Source organism: Lepisosteus platostomus, chromosome 24 (assembly GCF_059453375.1).
Source record: "Lepisosteus platostomus isolate fLepPlt1 chromosome 24, fLepPlt1.hap1, whole genome shotgun sequence".
NCBI classification, from domain to species: domain Eukaryota; kingdom Metazoa; phylum Chordata; class Actinopteri; order Semionotiformes; family Lepisosteidae; genus Lepisosteus; species Lepisosteus platostomus.
Window position 1 is genome coordinate 13311161 of NC_142634.1, and position 24684 is coordinate 13335844.

General features: G+C 40.3%; 1 protein-coding gene across 1 annotated transcript; it reads right to left on the reverse strand.

Annotated features, from left to right (window-relative positions):
* Nucleotides 1-433: 433 nt before the first annotated feature.
* On the reverse strand, nucleotides 434-24034 carry adora2aa (adenosine A2a receptor a). Its single transcript, XM_088618608.1, has 3 exons — nucleotides 23044-24034; nucleotides 7744-8565; nucleotides 434-2558 (listed from the first exon to the last, which is right to left on the reverse strand). The coding sequence occupies exons 2-3, from the start codon at nucleotides 8073-8075 to the stop codon at nucleotides 1565-1567; spliced, it is 1326 nt and encodes a 441-aa protein (XP_088474734.1). The 5' UTR covers nucleotides 8076-8565; nucleotides 23044-24034; the 3' UTR covers nucleotides 434-1564.
* Nucleotides 24035-24684: the final 650 nt, after the last annotated feature.

A 24684-nucleotide genomic window follows, 5' to 3' on the forward strand; every position in this document is an offset into this window, starting at 1 on the left:
TGGTTTGAATGAGTCTTATTAATGATTCATTTACTGTAACTTCTGGGAATCCACTAAGGAAGAATGGTCACAAAGGATATTTTTAAAATAATGCCACAAAGACCACTGCTGAATCACCTTTCTTTTCTTCTGCAGCATGTTGTGTTAAAGTTTTACAATTGTATGTTTTTTATAATGCTCCCAAAATACAGAGACATTCTTCTTTGTTGTTCTTCTATGTCCCTGATTTTTAAAAAAAATATTTAAAAAAACCCCACATTTAAACATGTGAATAATAAAAGGAACCTGAAAAAAATATTTTACACCACTTCTTTACCTGAGAAACAAACCTTTAGCTTTACTACTATAGCAACTACTGTACATTCAGATTCAGGGGCTTATTAGGCAAAGATCTGTGTACAAGCAAAAAATACAGGAAAATAGAGAGGACATGTTTAGATAAAAATGTATTTATTTGGAACTGAGGGCACTTAATGTTGCATTTTTCTCCAAAGTGAGAGAAATATTGTACACAATGGGCAAAGACATAAAGAGTGCCTAATTGATTAACAATGATTTTTTTTCTTCTCCTTGCTGGCTAAACAACAGACAGACTGAATACTCAATACTGCATCTGATACTAAGAATGCACTTGTTTGGAAACAAGATGTGGTTAAAAACTGAAGTGGAAATGACAGGGAGAAATCGTGTCCTTAGGAAAAAGTCTGGCTACAAAACATCTCCTCCAGTCAACTCTGAATAAATAGCAGAGACCCCTAATTATGTGACCTTGTGCTCATCCCTACAATGTGGTGATGGCCGACCTTCCATGTTGTTACCACCACAATTACAGAACAAATGCGTCAGACAGGCACTTCTAACATGAAGGGGTGCTCAAGCAAGAATATAATTAGGGATCTGTATCTGTGCCTAATTATAGGCTATCAATCATTTAAAAATGTATAAACAACAATATATAAATAAAAAAACAACAAAACATCCACATAAAAGTTAACTTGGCTTCTTCTTCCTTAAATAATTATTATTGGAAGTGTTACGGTCACAGCCTAAGGCCGGGGCTGGTCTTCCAAATGGGAATTTTTTAGACTTTCCCCAGAGTGGTTAAGACTTTAAGCAGCCTGTTGAAAATCCTCTCAGACTAAGGTTTATTGTAACCTGTGGGACAGAAAGCTGCTTCCTAATATCTCAGTGCTTCTGTACATATACCTCAGGCATGTCTTCATTTAAATATTAAAAAATAATTTCAATCTCAGTTTGAGGAACAGTAATAACACTTGGACAGCGAACGGCTTTAAGCCTAAATATTCATTCTCAACTCCTCCTCCAAAATCAGTGGTTTGTGAAACACAGGGTGACAAAGGTAGTGTCCCGCAACTTTCAGCTTGAACTCTGACCTTTGCACCCACATTCCCTCAGTGCAAGGTGAACCTAAAATGTCGTCTGTTCCGATTTTCAAGTTCATTGTACACAGAACATTAGGTTCCTCTTTCCTCATGTAAGACAGGAGACAATAAATACTGCAAGACAGCTTCATGTCCTGATGGATACAGTCCTGATAAAAATATCAGGACACTTGTGTGAGGTCTGGACATTGAGTGGCCTTTTCATAAAACAGCGATTTGACCTGAACTGTACACAGCTCCTTGGTCCCTTTCACATCAGGCAGCTCTGTACAAAAAGGGAGGCCTCTGTTGTGCTGCTGGCGCTGAGACTGCTGTTTCCGTGGCGACGACAATGGAATGTCCACAAGATGGCTGTTGGGGATGAATCCTGAGTGGGCCTTGTTTACGCCCAGCTGTCTGTTTGGGGGGTTCTCCCCAGGTGGCCTGTGGCCGTTACAGAGCTGTCCGCCCTGGCGCTCGGTGTACAAATCCAGCGGGCAGCCGTTGGCTTTGCCTGTGGGGTTTTCTGCCACGCTTGCGTGGGTGGAAGTCCTGGTGCTGGCGCTGCCGCCCTCAAACTGCTCCTTGCGGCCCAGGACGTGGCGCCTGATGATCTTCCTGAAGGTGAGGCGGAACTCCCGGATGCGGTAGGCGTAGATGAAAGGGTTGACCACAGAGTTGGCATGGGACAGGATGATGGCCAGGTACATGATCCAGCTAGGAGGACGAGGGCAGTGAGGGCAGAAGTGGGTGAAACAGTTGATGATGTGAAGAGGAAGCCAGCAGACAGCAAAGAGCCCCACGATGATGGCCAGGGACTTGGCCGCATGGACCTCCTTCTGCAGGATGGACCGGGACTTCTCCCCGTGAACGGCCTTGAGCTCAATCAGCTTGAGCTGGTGCCGGGCGGCCATGAAGATCTTCAAGTAGATGCCCAACATTAGCAGCAGGGGTACCAGTACACAGGCAAAGAAGTTGAAGTACACCATGTAGTCCATAGTGACCACCTCCTCAAACAGGCAGGCCATCATGCCCTCAGGGCAGGTCTGGGAGGTGTTGCTTGTGTTGGTGCACTTGTTCCAACCCAGCATGGGCGTCAGCCCAATAATGACTGACAGAACCCAGCAGATGGCAATTATCCCTTTAGCCCGCTGGCCAGTCACCAGACTGTTGTACCTGAAACAAGATTAAACAAGGACATTCAATTCAGGAACAAATGTGAAACCTAAAGGCAAATGAGTGAGAGCACTGCTATTATTTATATACTTAATACAATTAAAAGAACATCCAATTATCTGTAATATATCCTCAACACAGTTTGCAGGCAAATCTTAATGATTCACACAACAGAGAATATGATCATAACTTGTCCATCTTACACCCTAGATTTCAACCACACTTCCCACTATAAATACCTAACACTTAGAAGGATTGCGTTTTTGTAGTCTCTCCAGTACATGAAATTCTCAGTATCCGTTCCTGCTTTCAGATTCGGACACACAGTATCTCTGCTTAATCAATGGCACCAAAAACCTGTAAGTTGGAAGCAATTGTTTAATTTCCTTCTGTTGGTCTTAGGCTTTGAGAAGATTATTAGTCATGAGGGACAATAAAGAAAAAAGCTTTGTAGTTTTTTTCCATTCTAGACATAAAGTGGTATAAGATCTTGATTATTTATAAGATCAATGTATGTCATAGATCTTTTAGATATAGATATAGATAAAGCTATGGTTTCTGCTGGAATTGGCATTAATGGGACCAGCGGGAGGCGCCCACACTGCGGTCTGTGTGGATCCTAATGCCCTGGTATAGTGGCAGGGGACCCTATACTGTAGTTGGCACCGTCTCTGAGACGTTAAACTGAGGTTCTGACTCTCAGTGGTCATTAAAGATCCCCGGGCATTTCTCGAAAAGAGTAAGGAGTTATCCCGGTGTCCGGGTCAAATTTCCCCCTTCGGCCTTTACCGTGGCCTCCAAACTGTCCCCGTGTATGACTGGCTTGCACTGGCCCTGCAATGGACTGGCGCCCTGTCCAGGGAGAACCCTGCCTTGCGCCCGCTGCCTGCTGGGTAGACACTGGCTTCTCAAGACACCATATGGTATAAAGCGGTTTGGCAAATGACATGACATTTATTCAATTTTTAGCCTGCAATGTAAGGTACATGTTTCAAAAAGATAAAAGTTTATCACAGAAGCATTACACGTCAGTGAGTGTTTGGATCAGGGAACTCAGTGTTGCTTGTGCCCAGTATTAAAAGGACCAATGCACTGAGAAAAAATCACATCTCTTTTTATATATTCCATAAAAAGATTACATTTCACATCACATTTCTCCTCACACTGATCTAACAAAGAATCCCGACATGGATTCAAATCAGACACATCTGAGATTTTTTTTACAAATGACAAACATTTAAAAAGAACAAAAGATTAAGATCCCTCTAAATAAGGTGATAGTTAATCAAAAACACTAAGAACGCTATTCTGCTGTTTTGCCTCTAGCCACCTTGTTGAAATGAAAATTCCTAATCAGTGGAAATTAAAGTGAAATGCCCAGAGCAAAGCAGTGGGTAATCAATACCAGTCAGTAGCCACTATTTAATCCATCACATCTGTAAATCACCCACCATCTTAAAGGGCAAGTTTAATGCACTGTAGTCTCTTTCAGCTGGTCTGTGACAGAGCTGCGCTGTTTTAGAACAGGACAGAATGCAATGAACATTTGCTGAAATGTGCTTTTAGCACAATGACACATTTCTGTAGACCAAACATACCCCACAGTGCATAGTATTGACACTTCCAAGAAAAACATTTTGAAATGGTCAAAATAAAAAGATGTAAAACTCAGTCTGGAATGGGCAGAAGATGAAATATTTTTGTTTTAACAAGTCATATTAAAAAAATGAGCAAAAATCTTAAGAGTATTTTCTTATAAGGAATGTCTTTAACATAAAGGGTTGTAGGAGTATGGGGCACACTGCCCAGATGCTGAATCTGATAATAACCCTTACACTTATATAGCTCTTTTCTGGACACTCCACTCAAAGCTCTTCACAGGTAATGAGGACTCCCCTCCACCACCACCACCAGTGTGCAGCCCCCACATAGATGACACGATGGCAGTCAGAGTGTGCCACCACACACAAGCTCTCAATGGGGAGGAGAGCAGAGTAATGAAGCCAGTTCAGAGATTGGGATTATCAGGAGGCCAGGACTCCAGAGTAACATCTCTTTTCAAGAAACGCCCTAGAATTTTAAATGACCACAGGGAGTCAGGACCTCAGTTTCATGACTCATCAAAAGGACGGCGCTTTTTTTCCCAGTGTAGTATCCACTATCACTATACTGGGGCATTAGGACCCACACAGACTGCAGGGTGAGCGCCCCCTACTGGTCCCACTATCACCTCTTCCAGCTCCAGGGAGCTTTCCCAGAAGTCTCCCATCCACGTACTGGCCAAGCTCCCTCCTGCCAAGCTTCAGTGGGCTGCCAGCTGTGATTTGCAGGGTAACACCTGGCCTGATTCACAAATTCCTAGTAAGCTGTATTTACAGTATATTGAGTTTTGTCTGAGTTTATTTTATTCACTTTCTATTGCATTATTATCTATTATAATGTAACCTTATTTTCTAACCTTAATTTTGTGATTTTATATTTATTTAGATACCTGTCTGATTGGTTTTTATGGGACAATTAGCTGGCACGTGAATTTCAGGAATGGGTATACAATGTATACATATACAATGTCTATAGCTCAAAGATGAGTCTGATATAGGTTTGCCTCCTGGACACTGCAGGACAACTGCGGAGTGTTTTTTGATAGGTTCTCCAAATTCAATCCTTGACTCATTGGTCACTACGCCTGGTTTACAGGACACAACAACACTGAATGGAAAGTGCAAATACCACTGAGAAAATGAAAGAATCCACCAATTGAAACAGAAAGCAATGCTTCCTACCACACTGATCTTACAAACAGGTATTAGTCAAGAATTGCTCTGGAGAACCCACAACAAAAAGACACGCATTCGAATGAGCTTATCACTAATCATTCTCACTCTGCTCCTGTCATCCTTCTGTAGTGGCCTCTTCAGAAGCACTTCCTGTATGTTAATAAGGCAGACTTAATGAGTAGTCTGAAGATTTCCAAACTAGCACATATTCCAACATTTGTCCATTCTTTTTTGCCCAGTGATGGCTAAACACATCATACTTCACGGTTATGGGGAAAGTAAACTTTGGATTATCTTCCAAAACAGACTGGCGGAGACTACATACAACTACAGCTTTGTTTTGCAAAGCAGTTTTAATAATCACAGTCTGTTTAACTTATTAAGGCTTAAATTTGTTTATTTACTATAACAGAGCAAAACGCCCTGCAGGAAAATCTTGTTTGCATAAGGGAAGTCATACTGTACATGAACTTGAAGTTGGCTTTTACTGGTTCTCATGAGACTCTAGCACTGAAAACAATAGAAGACTTACTGTAGGTGCTCAAACATCAAACAAACCATTCACAACTTGAGCACCTCTGATTAAAAATAAATCTCCTCTGAGTAGGTCAGGGTGACCCATTTTACATATGTTTTAGTCGCCTGGAGAGATTAATCTGCAAAATAGCAAATGTGATTGTGTTTGTCATAACAGTCTTTTCACTTTAAGGGCTATAAAAATATAACAATGTTATTACATTTTAATTACACATCACAAAGTGGGCCTGTGGCCTGTGTAACTAAAAGTGTTTCTTGCACTCTTTGTACTGGGAGCCTATGAGCAGGTCTCTATGAGTGGAACCTACAGTATGGCTCATATTCAGAGCCATTTATCACCTATTCAGTTCAATTAAAACCTAACAGAGTTTCTCACACACCTGGGAAATTGTGGGCGGGTCTGTACTTGTTGAAGCTTTGTGTCATACTCAGAGCCATTCATCACCCAAGCAGTTCAATTAGAGCCCCAGAGGGTGGATTCTGTGGAATTTCTACGTGCAGCAAAGGAAATGCAATAGTCAATTTGGATACACTCACTGCTACTAGAACAGCAGCAACAGATACTCACAGCAGGTTAAATAGAAAACTCTGAGAAATAATTATATTTCCGAATGTAGCAGTGCCCTTTTTAATTTTTTAATAAGGCAATACCAAGAACCTCAGCAGATGAACATGCCCTGTGCAAGGCAGGAACACCCCTCAGGCTGTACAGGTGAGGGACTTGTCCACTACTAATGGCCACTGGTGCCCAGGGGCCAAAAAGAAGGACTTTCTGTAGGATGCTTCAATTAATGCAAATTATAAATGAATGCTTACATTACAGTACCAAGCCATAACAATAAATCAGAGCATTTGTATTGTAATGTTGGCTTATTGTTTTTACCACATGAAAAAGTACAGTACCTTTGATCTCTGACACATTCTGTGCTCTGATGTCAGAAAACATGCCTGTGGTGCCATCTACCCTGTATTCTTCCCAGAAAGCATTAGAATTAACTACACTAGGAGGACAGCTGACTCCGAGGAGCACATTTCCCAACAAAAGCACAAGCTACTCTTCATTCCTCATCAGGAGGTTTGGCTGCTAGTGCCTTTCACAGAAGTTATCAGGAATGCCTCAGGGGGAAAAAAGCTTTAGATTCCACTCAAAGATTAGTATTTTGACCCTTGAAGCAAAATAACATTTGCTTGAGGTTAAAGGTCCTAGGTATGTCAGAGGTTATTTACAGACATTGCCAGAATTTGAGCGTTGTGTATCCTTTGCGTGCCTAGTACCCATTTAGCTCTACGAGCCAGAAAGACATATTAAAGTGTTCATATGGGGCATGAAGAATTACCACAGCTCTTTTCACAATACGCATGGGGCTTTATAACAATGCTAAAATCACGCCATTGGGAAAAAAGACGGACAAGACATCAGCCTAAAGAAAGAGCTGTTGTACTGTATATCTGGAGATTTCAGAGAAAACCAATTTCTAGGACCCTTTGTGTCTTCCTCATGCTTTTCTTCTCTCTTGGACGGGCCGAATAACTCTCTTATGAAAGGCTTAATAACTGATGCGCAGGGACGCTGGCAAGCCACCACAACCTTTTACTAGGAAACAGGAAAGGCTGTGTTCAGTTGAATCCTACAGTTATCATGGGGTACTTAGTATTTCTATCAGAACATTTCTTATTAGCTTGCTGTTATATTGCAGGATTCAAGATACTACAGCACGTTCTACAGGATTCTAAACAATAGTAGAGGATCATACAGGACAAATCTACTCTAAGATGGGATCGGATTGTACAGCATGTGTTATAAAATACTTAATTAAATGCATAATCCAATGAGATGCTCAGGAATAATTTTGCAAGTGCAGTCCTGTTACCTGAGAGGGATCTTGATGGCGATGTAGCGGTCAATAGCAATGGCCAGGAGGCTGAAGATGGAGCTCTGGGTGAGGACGAGGACGAAGCAGGCGATGAAGAGGCAGCCGTGGAAGTGGGCGCAGAAGCCGGTGCTGATGGTGATGGCGAACGGAATGGCCAGCACGCCCACGGCGATGTCGGCCACTGCCAGAGACACCACGAAGAAGTTGGTGATGCTTTGCAGGTTGCTGTTCAGACACACGGCCCAACACACCAGCACATTGCCCAGCACCGCCAACACGGCAATCACCAGCTCCAGCACAATGTAGATCAGGGAGTCATGTGCTAGCATGGTGAGGCAGGTGGCACAGACACCAGGCAGGAGTGATGGAGCCTCCCTTCAAAGTCCATCGCTGCAGCTCGCACAGCGAAAAAACCACAGGGACTACTGTACCTCAGCACAAAGAGAGGAAAGGGATCTGAAAGGGTGAGGATATGCAAAAAGTTGAATTTTCCCAATATGGAGGGACCGGAAGCCACAAAATTCCACAGATCAGCACGATCTGTTGTGGTTTGACAGTTTTTCCAAAAGAAGTGCTATATTCCCAGGCCTCCTGTGTTTTCCACCTTTCCCTGTGTGCAACACCTCACTCTATCAGATCTCCTTGCATGCAGGCTTCTGAGGGTCTACTGAAAAAGACGTCTGCAGTGTGGCTTGGAAGGGGCAGTGTTTGTGGAGTATCCAGGTGTCAGGTGAATGTGTTTGTCCTCGTTTACATATTGCATTGTAAGATTTGGTTACATCCTGAAGCCTTCTTGACCATCAGATTGAGCCAGCAATCCTGTAAAAAAAGACACAAAGGGCAAGTGGTTAGTCATGTGTTTGATACTGTACATCCATTTCTTTGAAATCTGTGTTACGAAATACATGTACACTTATCATTGAAGCTTGAGGGGGAGTCTACTGGAAAGGTCCAGAGCTGGTTTCTATTATTATTTTCCTAGTTAAGAAGAATGGCAGTGCTTCTAAAGGTAAAGCTTTCAAAAAGACACCTGGGTATAAGAAGCTGCTACTTTTTTAATAACCTTCAAAACATACGTTTCTCATCTACTGCTCTTCGCCTTAGCACTACACAAAGAAATCTGACCCTTTTTCACTGGTTCATATCATAGGAATTTATGCTGAGTTGTTTAAAAAAAACTGTTGTACTATGGAAACATACTGTATTAAAGATTCCACGAGTAACCGAGACTGTACACACAGTAGGTAAGGCTTTTGCTGAGAGAAAGCAGTAGTAAAATGAGCACATTAACTGTTTACATATTAGTTTTCAGGTTAAATATCTTTTTGCTCTGGGAAAATAACTAAAGCACTCTGGGGGCTTCATTCGCAGCAAATAAGCAAATGGCACCATCTTGAGAAGTCATCAGTTTAAGAAGGCTTTTTTTTTTGTAAACACTGACAATGGATCTCCCTTCTGTTTCAGCCTGAGAAGCTCTTCTCACTGGGGTTACTGAACCCCCAGGTTCCTTTGGGGTCCCCTATGCCAAGTCCAAGAGCAAGTTAATAAAATGAAAAAGGTGTGCAGGGATATACATAGAGGAAGAAATGGAAAAAAAATACTGAGCCCCAGCATTGCTGAGAAAGCATAGATGTGCTCTGGAGGTCAAATAAAAGCCACAAAAATAAACAGAATGTTTATTCCATTTTTAATGGTTTAACCACACTTTTTATTTATACCACCAGTTAAAGTAATAACAGTACTCTTCTATGTTCTTCCAGCCATTACTGGAAAATTCTTATGGCAATTATCAGACTAATTTCAAATCCATTGTGTAGAAGATCAACACCAGCTCCTGTTTTATTGGAAATAGTTCTTAATATTAAAGACAGGAAACGAGTAAGGAAACACTGGTAAGGAACTGACACAGATTTAGTTTTGGAATTTTTGGTTTAACAAAATTTGTATAATCCAGCAAAAAATCACCAAACTACATACACTGCTCCTGCATTTCCATTTCTGTACCCTTTAAAGCTCGCCTTTTTCTCAGACCTCAAACAGCCTTCTCGGTTTTCTAAATGCTACTCAATCTTTTTGCCCTTTTGAAACCTACTTGAAAACATCATAAACATACAGTACATTTTGTTTAAAAAATAAGCAACCTGTTTACTTAATTTACTTAGAGTTATTTTTAACAGCATCATTTTTTGCAGAAAAAAATTAACTTTAAAGTACTGTAGTTCCTGAAATGGGCGAAATGTCTTTTATATCCACGGGACAAAAATTCACCATTTTCCATTATTCTGCTCATTTCTCATTTGAATCTCTGATGCCTGGCACTTTAAGGTCACAAGCTGGTCATGTCCAAACATGCCTTTCTTTCTACATCAGGTTTTAAAGCCAGTCTGAAAAAGAATGTAAGTTTCTTCCTAAGAGCGCGAGTCTGGATTGCGCAAGAAGTAGCGGCTGTTTCCCATGTATTCCTAAAATCACGTTGCACTCGTAGTAATGGCTACTGCGTGCTACAACATTCAAATGCCAAAGCTTATTTCTTCCACTTTCACATCTAAAGAACCCGAAACAAAAGCAAATGCTGAAATTCATATGATCTCTCAAAAACTCAAAACGACCGGTGTAGGAATAGAGAATAGATTTCTATTATTCTAAATGTTCTACATTTATGAGGAAATTGTGCCAGGGGGCACTGTGTAAAGGTAGCCTGCTTTCTTTCAGGATTGGTTAGAACTGTGTAAAGTATCATGTTTCACTTTAATGCATTGTGACAGCCAGCACACAAATGAATATGTCCAAGCATATAGAGTAGAAATCCTACCTGCATAGCATTTCCTATTAGTGACCATTGACAGCCCTCGGGTATTGCATAATTAGAAGGTTTGTTTCCAAGGAGACAACTGTCCCTCTTTGTACCAGCCATGTCTAAGTTAGAATACTTCAGCAATCAGCTGCACTATATAATTGAACATCTCCAAAGACAACAGGCTTTGTGTGCTGGTTTTGCTGGCTGGAAAATCTCAAATCTCCCTGTGGTTTGCAATGTACTGATTAAGGGGAACAGTGTGCGATCCCAGAGAAAGAATTCTTAGATCAGGGCATCTAAGAAGATAAACAGTGTTATTGTTTCCACAAGTCATGACGATGTCATTTGCTTCTTGAGAAATAAGAAAGCAAAGACGGTGACATATTTAAAATGTCCCTGTTGGTAATGAGCACAAAAAAACAGGATATGGAAAATGATAAGAACAAATAAAAGCCTACATCATAGAACATGGTGCCTGGAAGGCTAAATGTTTGATAATAAGAAAGAAAGCTAAGATTGAGACAGATAACAGATAACATTGGTTTGGATTTTGACAATAAGCATTGCAATGCTTAGATATGACATCTCCTTAAAACAACAGAAGATGGAAATCTCTTCCGTCAGCTCTTTGGTTACTCTTAGATCACTAATTTTGGCCCAACCCAATGCTGTTTTTTCAGAGCTATCAAGTGAAGTCCTAAAGCCAAAAACACAGCTACTTGTCCATTAACTCAAAGAAAGCTGGGAAAGAGTAGATACGGGATTATTTCTGGCTCAGTAGTTGATGCATAAAGAATTTCCAGAAGGCAATCAATGAAAACCAGACACCAATAAGATTACAGGATCTAAAGCAAACGAATGACTGTGACAGTGTATTCTGTAAGCTGCTGTGGCAAGTCTCTTAAAGAAATATATAAACTTTCCCCCCTACGTGTTTTTCTAGTTCAAGGGAAAAACATAACAACAGATTAACATATTTAAAGCAGAATAACAGCCGAGAATAAAGCTATCCATATTTTATAGCATCCACGGATTTCTCTTGTTCGTTGGCTTTCTCAATACATTGACCGTTGTATCGAGAGCAACACAACAATTGGGGCTGTTTTAGTGGTCTCACTACCCTCATCCATCTCAAATAGGACTTCAAAGCAAAATGTAAAAACTTCTATTTTTTGGTAAGTCTTAAAAATAATCATTTATTTGATAACATATTTTACAGTATGAAGGCACAGTTTAAAGTCTTAGGTTAAAGCCACTACAAACCTCTACGGAACTGCTGTATTTAAAATGTGTCTACTGATGTTCTGAATTCATGTTTTTGTTCATCAATAAGAACATGTATTGCTAAAATCACATGTTGCACTTGTAGTAATGGCTACTGTCTGGACCTGAGTGAAGTGATTGTGTGGTACTTGAATCTGCTTATGGTGCAGAAGCTACTCACCACACAGCAACAGTACCTGTAGACTGGATGCAGTGTATCTAATAAGACCTGATAACCTTCACTTGCACTGCAAGCAATCATGACCTTTTCTCACCTGTCCTACCTGCACTGCCAGCAATCATTATTACCTATTGTCACCTGTACTGCCAGCAATCATTATTACCTATTGTCACCTGCACTGCCAGCAATCATTATTACCTATTGTCACCTGCACTGTCAGCAATCATTATTTCCTATTGTCACCTGCACTGCCAGCAATCATGACCTTTTCTCACCTGTCCTGCTACATACTGTACATTGTGCAGCAGGTGAAGACTGCTTTCATCTTTGTTATGACTCAGTCAGGATTTGCCCCTTAGACTCCTTCAACATGGAACAGATGGTCTCACTGCTCTAGGTCAGATCACCAAGGTAAGTCAAGCTACAACAAGTGAATTCAGCTGACATACTGTAATACGGAAAAAAAAGTTAGAAAAAGGCGATGAAGTGTTAATTAACTTGCCTCACTGTTCTGAACGGAAGGGAGGATGTGGGTTTTGTTTTGTCACTTGCCTCAGAAACGGGCACTTGTGAGAGCGTTCGGCCATGTTCCTGTTTCACTTGGCACATCTCACCCCGTCAACAGGAGAGAGAGCAGCTGGAGGACTGATGCAGCTCTCCTTGACAACACTGCAAGCATACGGGCGCAGGGCTCCAAAACCCTACTTTCCCCTTGCTACAGACAGGACATGTTCCCTTCCTAAGACATCCGTGAAGCTACCGTTCCCCCTTTTGGTACTGGCAGTACCATTCTGTGGTATTGGAGAGGACTACATGCCACCAAATATGACAAACTGCGTCTCCCCACCTCCCGGCCAGCAGTGACTTACTGTAGCCTGACCCTGGCCACTCTCTGGAGGTGGGGTGAGGTAAGGTTAAGAGCAATGGTTTTTATTTTATAACTCAAGTACTGATTACAGGGGAAGACAAGGACAAGCGGCCTTCCTAAACCTAGTGCTCTGGACAGGTCCCTTTCCGGGTTAAGCCGCCTCATTTAGACCAAGGTGGGCTGAAGATAAAAGGGAGGTGTGCACGCTCCTCAAGACAATGCACGCTGAGGATTTCTCCAGTGACTGGTCTGGAACAGGCCAGAGGAAGCCCTGTGCTCCACTCACTGTTTTCTCTTTACGATAATCGCTTCTCAATATGTTTGCTTAGAATATACTTAAAGAGAACTGCACATACGCACGCCAGCCTTTCGCATACGATCCAAAAACACAAAGCGTTGTGCTTTTCCTGTTTCTGCAGACATGGAGAGGTCAGAGCTGGCCCAAACCGGTTTCATCAGAAAGGCCATGTTTATCAAGGAGAATTCCCACAGTATCAACTGGATGAGTTTCCGATGGTGCTTGTGGCTTCAGTAGATAGCAGCTGTTGCCTTTGCAGATACAAATACAGAAGCTGAGCATGAAAGAGCTTTTACAACCTTCGGGGCTACAATTTTTCTTGCTGTTTTTCCTCCAGAAATTCCTAAAATTTGGGGTTGGTGTTCAAAGCTCTTTCTTTAGAATTTGACACAGAGAGCAAGTAAAACAAGCTCAACCCACATTAATATGTTAAAGTTATAGAACACAGTTCTGTTAAATGTACACATGTACATACTAGGTACACACCCATGCATGTACTCTAACGTGACGTTGTGTTGTCCCACACCTCAAACATCCTACAAAGAACCATTTTCAATGAGCAATGGATGATTCAGTTAATGTTTTACAAATAAACGTGCTTTTGTGAATAATACTGATAAAGCAGGAATGTAATGCCTTTACCACTGTTCGAACGCCATGCATCACTTTACACAAATTCATTCTTAAATTAACTCACAATACCTTTTTACATTGACGTCTGCACCTCGTAAAATCCTGAAACAAAACAAACAGCTATGCCTGTGCTAAAAAAGTCTGACAAGTTTTTGAGAAAAAAATAAGGGTTTTCTTAACAATAAGCAAGCTTTAGGTATGTTGTTACTAATTTTTGTAATACATTTAATAAGTGCCTTTCCTTACATTAATTGTGAGCTAAGCAACAAGTCTTTTCACCGTTGAACTGTTTACAGAGTACACAAGTTTGTTTTCCCCTTCTATGGGAAGAGAAATGTGTGTTTCTCATTGCCTTGGTGTGGTGCTGGACCTGTGGGCCTTTCACGTCCCCAAGAGCCTGGCCAGAGAGCAAGTTCAAAGTGCAGGGTAGAGAGCAGACAACAGAACAATCCTTGGACCTTTAGTCATGTGGACATGTGCAATGTGTATATGTCAACCAACTTAATGCTCCTATATATTAAAATAACAATGTGACTTTATGGGCCTCTAGCAATGACAAAAAAAAATTAGTTAGTGATGGCTTTATTTTTAGTTTTATTATCTTGTATTTTTGTACATTCCATCTTTGTAAACCACTGGAAATTGCTGTTATACCAAAGACCTTTTAACATCCTTCTTTCATCATGTATGCTTCTCCAGCTGATAAAACAAGCAATAGCAGTACTAAATTTAGAACTCCTTCAACCTCATTTCTTCATCAAACTTACTCCATATAAACCCTTGAAAGGCATAGCAACATGTATTTTCATGAAAGAATAGCTAGACTGAAATTTTAAACTTTAAATATGACATCGGCCGAAAAAGCAACTGCAAAGGGATTAAAATTTTCACCTCTAGATACAGCCCATCAGCTCAAACTGCTCTCCTGCACGTACATGCTGTTTGTTGAGACTTGGACTCAGAACCATTACCCCTAAAGCACTTATGTTTTGACACAGATAGTCAAGCACAGCGCTAGGAGGAAAGACCTAGCTGCTGCCTCATAACTGCCTCATAGAGCTGGTGCCCTATTCCCAGAATGCTGCCTGCGTAGAATTTGTATGATCTAACCTTGTTCGCATTGCTTTTCTCCCGCTGTCCGTAGACATGCTGGTAGGTTAATCAGTTTCTGGGAAAACTGACCCTGGTGTGATTGTGTACAAGTCTGTGTCTGTGTTTGCCCTGCAATGGACTAGTGTCCAATCTAGGAACTTGTGCCTAGAACTATCTCTAGGTCTAGTTCTAGGTCTTGTGCCTGTTGCTTGCCAGGATAGGTTCTGGCTCCCCCATGACCCTGAACTGGAAGAAACAGTTGAAGACGGAGAAGCATTGAGTGGATGGACTTATACAAAGCAATTTCTGCACAACTTCTAGGAGAGGAGAGACTCCCCCTATTGTTGCCGCCAAAAGCTTGTTTATGCTGAGGATCAATCCTTTCTTTGGCTGGGCGTTGAGTGGATCCGAAGCATGTTTGAACAAGACTGTCAAATGGAAAGCCCCTAGTTTTAAATGAGGTGGGGAAAAAAAAAACAGGATGAAGGTCAATTATTTCATTCGTGATGTCAGATATGGGGGCCATTTTAAAAAAACTCATTGCATCTACAATGCATGAATCCCTTAAGCTTCCATTTGGAAGAGCAAATGAACAAACAGAAGGCAGCAGCAGAAGCTCGGACTTTGCCTCATGGGGGGCTCCAGTCAGGCTCTGTGAGAGGTTGAGGACAGCGGCCCTTTAAGCGCCACCGCCCAAGCGACACCCTCCTCCAACACGGACGGGAATCTCCGATGTGTGAAGTCACTCAGCGGGGGCAGGCGGCTTATTAAAAACAAGCAGAAATGACGAACTCAGCAAAAGGAAAACAAGATAATTGGAGGACTAGCAAACAGACGAGCAGAAATGAAAACCAGACGCTGGGAGCCTTTTTCCTGCATTCCCAGCTCCCCCTGCGGGCCCAGGGGCAAGACCCACTAATATGACCTCATTTTGCTAAGAACTAAAACAAATTATCAATCACTGTCTGTGACCAGCTCCTCATAGAACTGACACAAGAAACCTGATCTGGAATAATGAATTAGCTGTACTTCAGCCCTAGTGTTATGTGCTAGCTGGCACATACACAGCCCTGTGACAAAACGAAAAAGATCAATTTTATGTTTGCAGCTGTTCGTTGATGAATTCAATCTCCATAAAACCTGGTGGCCTTAGTCAAAAGACGGCCATTTCAACACAGTTATTGTATACTTTCTTTTGGGGAAGACCACTTTATTTCCTAGGCTTAAAATGGAGTTGATAATGTTCATGAAACAAAACACCAGCTCAAAAACAGATGAAACACAAGCACAGAAGTGCCTGGTCTTGCACATCACATAACAGAAGTATAGGCTTATGTAATGCTACATAGAATGCTATCTGTACAAATCTTGAAAAAATCTACAACACCACTCATTTGGGGTTTTAACAAGGCATGGTAAACAGGAAAACCAAGATTAAACTGAAAGATTCTTCACCCCACCAACTCCACAAATATGAATGGCATTTCATTTGTATTTAAAAATAATAAAATTAGCACATTATAGTTAATTTACAAATAAAAAGATACTTCTTGAAAGTAAAGTTCTGTTCAATGGAATTATATAACACTCTCTGGGGACTTTATTCACATTTTACTGCTCTTGAAATTGTTATTTAACAACATGCTGGCAAGACTTTAACAAGTTTGAAGAAATTTAAGCATGTAGAGTAGATCCATTGAGGCATTTTCTGATCCATTAACAAAAGAAGTTTGGAAGACTATCACTAAAAATATTCCTAGAGCTCCACAACAACATTCCAAAATCTGATTAGAGACATTAATACAAAAAAAAGAACATAAACTACAATTTGAAAATATTATGCCTAGTTAACAGCACTTCAGATTTGTCATAATATGTACATCAGCTTATCTCTTCTAGATCTAAACTATCGTCTACATACTTGTTTTTCATCAAGTAATTATAATAGAGGAGAATAATAGAGGCTGATTTTTCTTTTTGGATTTGTTATTTGTCTTCACAATAATTTTAGTTTAGGTTAACTCTACTTTTTATGAGTTTTTTATGGGTGTTTGAATAGAAGCCATTTAAGCTGAACTATTTGCATGCGCTAGATTGTACACAGAAACTATTGAATCACCCTTGAGGAATTTTCTGATAAGTTTGATGTTACTTTTTGACCTACTTTAACCCTTTAACTTGCAACAAATGGTTAGGCTCTTCTCAGTTCCCTTGTTGAATTCTCCTTAAACTATGGTGTATGTTTAAAAGAACTGATTAAAATTATTTATCTGAGATACAGAAACTGCTCTTGAGAGGTTTTCTAGTGTTCTTGCAGCTAAACATTCAACTCAGAAGATTAGTTTTACGTAGTTCGTATTGTCAAGACTTTTAGCTGAGGACAAAGACCTCTGTATTTTAGAGAAAAGAAAAATATCACACCCCCAGGCTGAATTGTATTTGATTAAACATTATACAACTTTGATTTATTTTATTATATACAGCTACAGTATTTGATTATATACAGCTTAGCCAAATATCATTATGCACTAATGCAAAGCAAGCATTGTGCCCTATCAACTAGCAAGCAAAGCAAGCAATATGCACTATCATTCATAATCCTAGCTTAAATTTCTTAACCTGAAATTGACATACCTTAAATACCTAAAGATACATCAGAACATTTTAAAGGGTACATATCACTTAACTGTCAGACATGATTGGGAATTTGTCCTACTTATTGAGTGTACTGAATATATGATTATTTCAGCAAACACCTTTTTTTAACATTTGCTTCTATAAGCTGCTTTTCTTGTGATACTGAGACTAGGCTCAGTTTGGATTTAATTTAAATTTGTGCTGCTGTTTTTTCTTAGCTGTCCTGTTCGTACTTTCAAGCAGCAATTCCAACACATGTGGCTTCTGAAAGGACTTCAGAAGCCTTTAACACTGAATGAGAGTGAAATGCCGCCTCATGACAATGCTATCTAGTTTCCGAGACCTGGCTCTACCAATGGGCTTCTGAATATGTTGTGACACTAATAACCTTCCCCATCAGATTTCTCTTGAAGTGTCTTTGAGAAGACCGTCCAGAAGGGGAAAAGACTCACAGGTAACATCTAAGCAGAACCAATCCTCCAAGATGACATGGCAGAGAATTAGAGGTAACTCAAGATATCACTTTATGTTTTTGCTTTCTGCAATACTAATTTACTACTAATTCTACTATAGGAGAAATGTCTATTTTTCAAAAAAAAAAAAAAGACTTTTCACCACTATCATTTACACTACACACTTCAAAAGTGCTCCAGAAAGCCCTTCAGGCCCAACACTCTATAGTGATGTGTCATTTCTTTGAAGAATGCCAGGAGGACATTGGAAGCATTGTGATGATCTTCTCCTGAATACGAAATGGCTCACCCACCTCTCCAGCGACACCGAGACACTGGCAGACACAAAGCGGCACATTACTTGCTTTTAAAGGAAACTTATACAAAAAAGAGAATCACCCCCAATTAAAAATACTGATAGAACACGTGACAAATCCCGTCATGTTCTCAACAGGGCCTACATGCTCATCTATTATTTACAACTGATGCAGCACAAAGTGTCCTCAAACATGTTGACCTGACATTGAAATTATGCTGCCGTTAGCCCTCTTGGGTTCAGTATTGCATAAGATGTCTAAATGTTCACCCCAGAGTTATTTTTACATGCCTTTATGAAAAAACAACACTGAGACATGAAAACCATTCTTGCTGTCTGTCTGAGACAAACAGTTTTATGCAGCAAAAGTATTTTTTGTCATTCAACTTTCAAAACACCCCCACTGGAAACGTCTCCTTACTGTGAAGGCATTTTCAAGCGTCAGGTTTCAACGAGGGAGGTAGAGAGCTTTCATGGAAAGGTTTAAAAAAGATTGGTGAAATTGTGATTTGTCACTTATGCTGCTCTGCGCTCTTTGGATTGCTTCAACCCCTATCCCTAAGGTCAGTGTGAAAACATCTGGATACTGCAAAGACAAAGGTGCTTAAAAAGAAGCAGGATTAGCCTGCCTGTAACTGGATTTACTGTATTAAAACACCCAGGACATAAGGACACTTCAGCATCGACAAGATGGCCAGCTTTCACTCTTCAAATCTCGAAATGGGTGACAAAATGATGGTGGACAAGAATGTGCCCACAAAACGTGATACCACTCGCTTGATAAAATATTAGGATCTTCCACAGAATAATGCTCTGTGCCTTGGACAGGAGCTGACATGAATTCCTCAAGGTGGTGAAACATATACTTCCCAAACCCAACCCCGTTCTTTCATCGGGATCACCCCCAGCGGAAGGTGGGAAAGAGGTGATGGAGAGTGTGATTAAACTGCATGGTCCTCCATGTTTCAACAGGACCATGATCATATTGATTATGATCAATATGCTTGGCTCTGAACAAGGCAGGTATTGCAGGTGTTTCACACTTCAAGCCAAGCACAATAACACAACAACAGTGTCAAGCCTGACACTGGCTTTGTCTAACTTATGATTATTATTATTAATGTGGATTCTGGTCTTTGGCACAGGCAATGAATCCTTAAGATCACCTGGAGCTCAACCATTCAACCTGCAGATTTTACAGGAGCAGGGTGAACTTTAAAATAAAGACTAGATTTCACCACAACTCATTTCACAGAGGAAGAAAGATACTTTGTCACATTCCTAACGTGTGTTTCATACAAGATGAAAAGCAAAACCAAGAGCTGATGTGAAACTTTCCTGGAAAAGGAGGAAGGCAAACGAGAGCATTTTGTGTCCTGGTACTCTGCCATCACTCTGGGGGCTGCATCAGATCAGGCTCATGCCTGCTCTACAGTGACCCCTGGTGGTACGGGTTTCTCACAAAGACAGGACTGGCATAAAACACTGTACGGCAGCCTTCACAGTCCTGCCATTTGTGATCATACCATGAGATTAATGATACTGTACCATTCACATTCTAGGAGAATTAAGTAAATAAAACTTAAAGGACGTACATGCATCAAATGCAACCCTTTTGCGTCTCTTGAAACAATTTTGTGAACACTATGATGTCTGACACAATCATCATTTTTAAAATGTAGTTGAATTTGGACAAAAAAAGGTACTAATTAAAGAAGACTTATTAACAGTAACACATGTTGCTTATCTTGAGTTCTGTGAAAAATTCTATGCTTTTATCAGATAAGATATTTAACTTGGCAGAGATGTGGTTTGAGAAAAAATACATTTGTCAAGCTTTTAAATAACCCAACATACAATAAACCATCGCTAAACATCGCTCTGGTTTCTTTTAAAAACCTTGCTTTCCTCCATTGCTCCTAATTTTGAAATCATTTCCAAGGCCCAAACATGTATTATTCTACAATACATTAATTGATCTTCTTAAAATGTAAAAATTATATCTTAAGGTTTCAAGAGGGCACCATTAATGTTTTTTTTATCTTGCTGTGATCCTCAGATAAGATAATAATTCACAAAACCCTTTGACAGTTTTTTCTATTTGATTAGAACTTTAGAGTGCAACAGAGATACTCAACCTCCTATTTACACAATTTTACTGCACTCAAATCCTTAATTATTTGATACAATGAAATAACTTGTTCTATCAAAGTTCTGCAATGGCGCTAATCGAAAGACCACATTGACTATCCCTGCTGTATATCTTTATTACTTTGAGCGACATAAAAAGAAAACGAAACTTAAGCAGTCTCAATTTCTTGATACAGGTGCTGCACTGAAATATTTAAATTGAGCGTGTCTGTACATACACGCCTGGTTTTCTGCCTTTTGGTCAGCAAGTTATAAAAATCATGTTTTTCTGTAGCCCAAATTTAGAGCTACAGTATTTACATTAAATATGAACGTTTTGAGCCTTCTACAATATTTGATCATTTTTTAGTTCATGTTGAGTTATGCTATTATTTTCACAATGAGCTTTCTTTTAAATACTTTAATACACCTTGGGGGAAAACTTAACTGCCTTTCAATTGTTAGAAAAAAAGCAAACATAAAATACGTTCATACTGTAACTTCCCTCTAAATCTGGCGAGCCTCTTCTGTGTCGTAGAAAGTAACACTTTCTGGCCAGGTGTGGTAACTTGAATGTTGAATTGTTTCTATATTTACAGTGAGACAGCTATCGGTTACAGGAGACGGTTATAAAAGATCATAATGACTATTGCAAGAACCTACACGTTGTGTAAAGGAGTTCTATCATCTTATCACTACAACTAAAATAACAGGCCCTTAACTGATCCCTTAAAATAGTTTTATACTGTATATACACAAGCGTAGTCATCTGCAGAATTTAAACTGCAGCTATAAAGTCTAAGTGCGTAATCTGATGGCTAATAGAAACTGGAATATTTAATGTACGGTAGGAGCGCAATGCATTATGCATCTCCAATTCATACTTAGGACCATTTCTTATTTCGCAGAATTTTAACGGACAAAATACAGTACGGTGCAGCAAACGACACTTACTCCGACAGGATGAATTTAACCATTTCCATTCGTGACTGACTTTATGGTGTCATTGCTCGTCTGATCGCTTGCATCACTCCTGACAATGAAACGACGTACTATACAGTTTTACTTTTCGAGCGCGCTCTGCTCTGCGCTAAATACCGTCTAATTCTTTAAACTCACTTCATTGAGATCTGAAAAACTGCAATCGATGATCTATAATACAGCTCTCTGTCATCAAATGTATTTTTTTCCGTTTTAAAATTAAAACAAAAGGTTTCTAGTATTATCTCGCAAGGGGACTATTAATTTGAACAACGCTGGTTGTTCTTATAGGCAGTACTGTATGTAATTGAGACACGGATAAAAATCTACAAGGTCTGTCCCAGGACCCTGCGGAACTGCAACCTGGACAGTACAAACGTCCCTAACAGATCACGTTCACAGGCATAGATGGACACCGATTGACCAAACCCAATCCTTGACTTTGAACGAGGAGGGCCAAGGCTCCCCGAGAAAACCCACGGGGCACGGTGAGAACGTACATACTCCAAACAAACGTCACCCCCAGCCCAAAATCGGACCTAAGGCCGAGAACACTAGAGTCCTTCCTTGCCAGAGATAGTCGGCTTTCGGGAAATGAGTGAAATAATAGCCAATACACTCCAGCGCACTTTAGCGGTCAAACAAATTAAACTGTTTTAAAAGTGACTAGACGCTGAATAATACTTAAAAATGTCTCAATTTTAAAACATTTCTGAAGCAAGAGAAAAACGTCATTTGTGTGTCGCATCATCAACAGCAGGGTTCACCCATCAAGATGATGACATTATTCTGCTTTGGGTACGACTCTGGCGTCAAAGACGTTCTGTCTTTCATAAGCTTGCTGAGACACAACAACATTCATTTGCATTGTGTCGGTTAATATTCTCGAAAAACCCAACAGTGAATTCTGGTACAGCAATCATGGAGCGCTTTGTGTAAGAACATATCTTAAAGAACACCAATATCTTCATCTTTCACCATTAGGTCCACACCAGTCAGAGATTATTCCAATAATATATACATTGGAGCAGCCATTCTCCGATACGAGCCATTACAATCTCACGATTAAAAGCATTTGCTATCAGGGTAAAACTACATGGAAACATCTCAGTGCTACTGTACTTCCAATATGTCGATGTCACAACACATTTCTGTTTTCTGGAAGACTCAAACATTACCACTCTAGATACATGCAGTTCTACACATTGCTATTCGGGTTTGCTAATTCATAAATGACTTTCCGACCATATAAAGTTGACAAAGTTTTACTGGGATGGAGTATAGATTCAAGAGCTACCTTCTCTAAACAAGAGAGACGAGAATGTTTAACGTTTCGACGAATGAATGACGAGATTATTTTCGGAGTGTTTTGAGGCGTTTTGTGGACAAAAAGATTAGTCCCTGAGCCCTTTTCTGGGGTTGTTCACTGAAAGTGGTTTTAATTTGCATAACTAAAGCTGATTTCAAATGACATTCTGGCATTGCGAACTATTTGTCGTTTTAGGGCATTGAAACAGAATATCAAATAATGTTTTTTTGGGGTATTTCCCTTGGCAACTAACAAGGGGATGTTTTCGCTCTTGTCAGACAGAAGACGGTACAAATATATCATAGTAGTTAAGTGTCGTAGACGAAAGAAATAAACATACCTTGTTCTGTCAAGAACACTAGTTTTCACAGTTGCTTTCCGAAGTCCCGTATCAGCACCAACAAGTCCAAGTGCTTTTTAATAACCGAGACAGGGACCCTGTTGGTTACAGTTATTTTTTATTATTTTTGAGCATTATTTGAGCGCACCGATATGTCGATATACCGCTAATAACCAGCTTGATAACACAACGCATCCAATTCTATGTTGTTTATGTCATCCGCTTTTTCACGCAAAAGGTTTTCATTTTTCATTCAAAAACAGACATTAAATCCAAGGCGCCGTTTCCTGGAAACAATAATATCCAGTTGATAACAGTTGTTATACGGGCTGTAAAAGCGTCTTCAAAGTCCGTTTCAGTAGCAAAAAAAAAATGTAAACATAAAAACACAAAGGTTCCGCTTCTATACTTTTGTAGTGTCCCGACAATCTTGTAATCCGTGACTAGTTTGAAGTTAATTGCAATATGTACCACTGTAAATCTATGTTACAGTTCAGTGGGCGTCTGTCTTTTGCAGGCGAACTTCTCTCGAAGCTCAGTCCAGGAGTTTCCGAACCTGCCTTTGCAGATGAACGGGCGAGCTCACTTCAATCTACTCGCCTCTTGTGGTTCATTCCCCGAGTTTTGAGCCAAGAAAGCACATTCAGATCTTGAGGAGTGCGTTAGCGACCAATAAGACGCCGAGCCAGGCGGACGGCCATGTGATTATACTGATCCGTGATGTAGTGTGTGTCACATCCCCCGGACTGCCGGGCGAAGTTAACCCGACGTAATGAAACAGAAAAATAAACTCTTATAACTACAGTATAATCACAATACAGCATCCGTGCTACCGTAAGCTTTTCTTAAAGAAAGGTTGAATGTTTTAGCTATAGATTATCTTTATTAGAAATTCAAGATGGTTCCAGAAATTGCAGAAATTAGCAACTAGCTTCTGATGGTGTGAACTGGTACTTATTGGAACGAACTGGTTTAAACTGTTCACCAGTTAATTTCTACTGGTTGCCAACAGGATGCACAGTAAACCGTCAGTTCAAGCGTCAAGCCGCAATGAACTTGTCAACTAGTTTCGGAAATGTTCCGCATTGTAAGGTAACGGGGTGTCGTATACTGTACACTTCACTACGACAGCTGATACTGCTGAGCTGATATTTTTCAAGTTCCATTACTGGACAGGCGCGCAGGGGCATTCATACACTGTACGGGACGAGTATATCGGTTCCGATCTAATCGAAAAGATTTTCGATTTTTTGGGGGAGAGATACAAAATGTGTGATGAGGGGAAATCATCTGGGCTCGGTAGGTAGCAGAATCGAGGCTACCTAAAAGCAGAAGCAAGATTTTTACGCACGAAAGAAGCAGATGAGGAGTTGTGGTCTAAACCGGTATTCTGTGCTGCTACAAAATAATCTGACTTGTCTCGCCACATTTAGCTATACTGCTCCCCTGGTGTGCTTGCGGTTTTTTCTGCTTGATTTAAATTTAGCTTCACTTTCTGATTTAAATAAAACCATATTACAGTAACTCTCCTCTGCGCCTTGAAGCGGCGCACAGTACGTGATAATGCACTGGCTGGCTGTTAAACTTGACTAAGAATAGGTTATTTACTCACTAGAATTCAAAGACGGAAAACCACAAACT

Excerpts from the sequence above, each read along its gene's own strand:
- adora2aa (XM_088618608.1), bottom strand. The coding sequence starts at position 8,075 with ATGCTAGCACATGACTCCCTGATCTACATTGTGCTGGAGCTGGTGATT. Across the intron at positions 2,559-7,743 it reads GCCATCAAGATCCCTCTCAG|GTACAACAGTCTGGTGACTG; the intron begins GTAACAGGACTG and ends ATCTTGTTTCAG.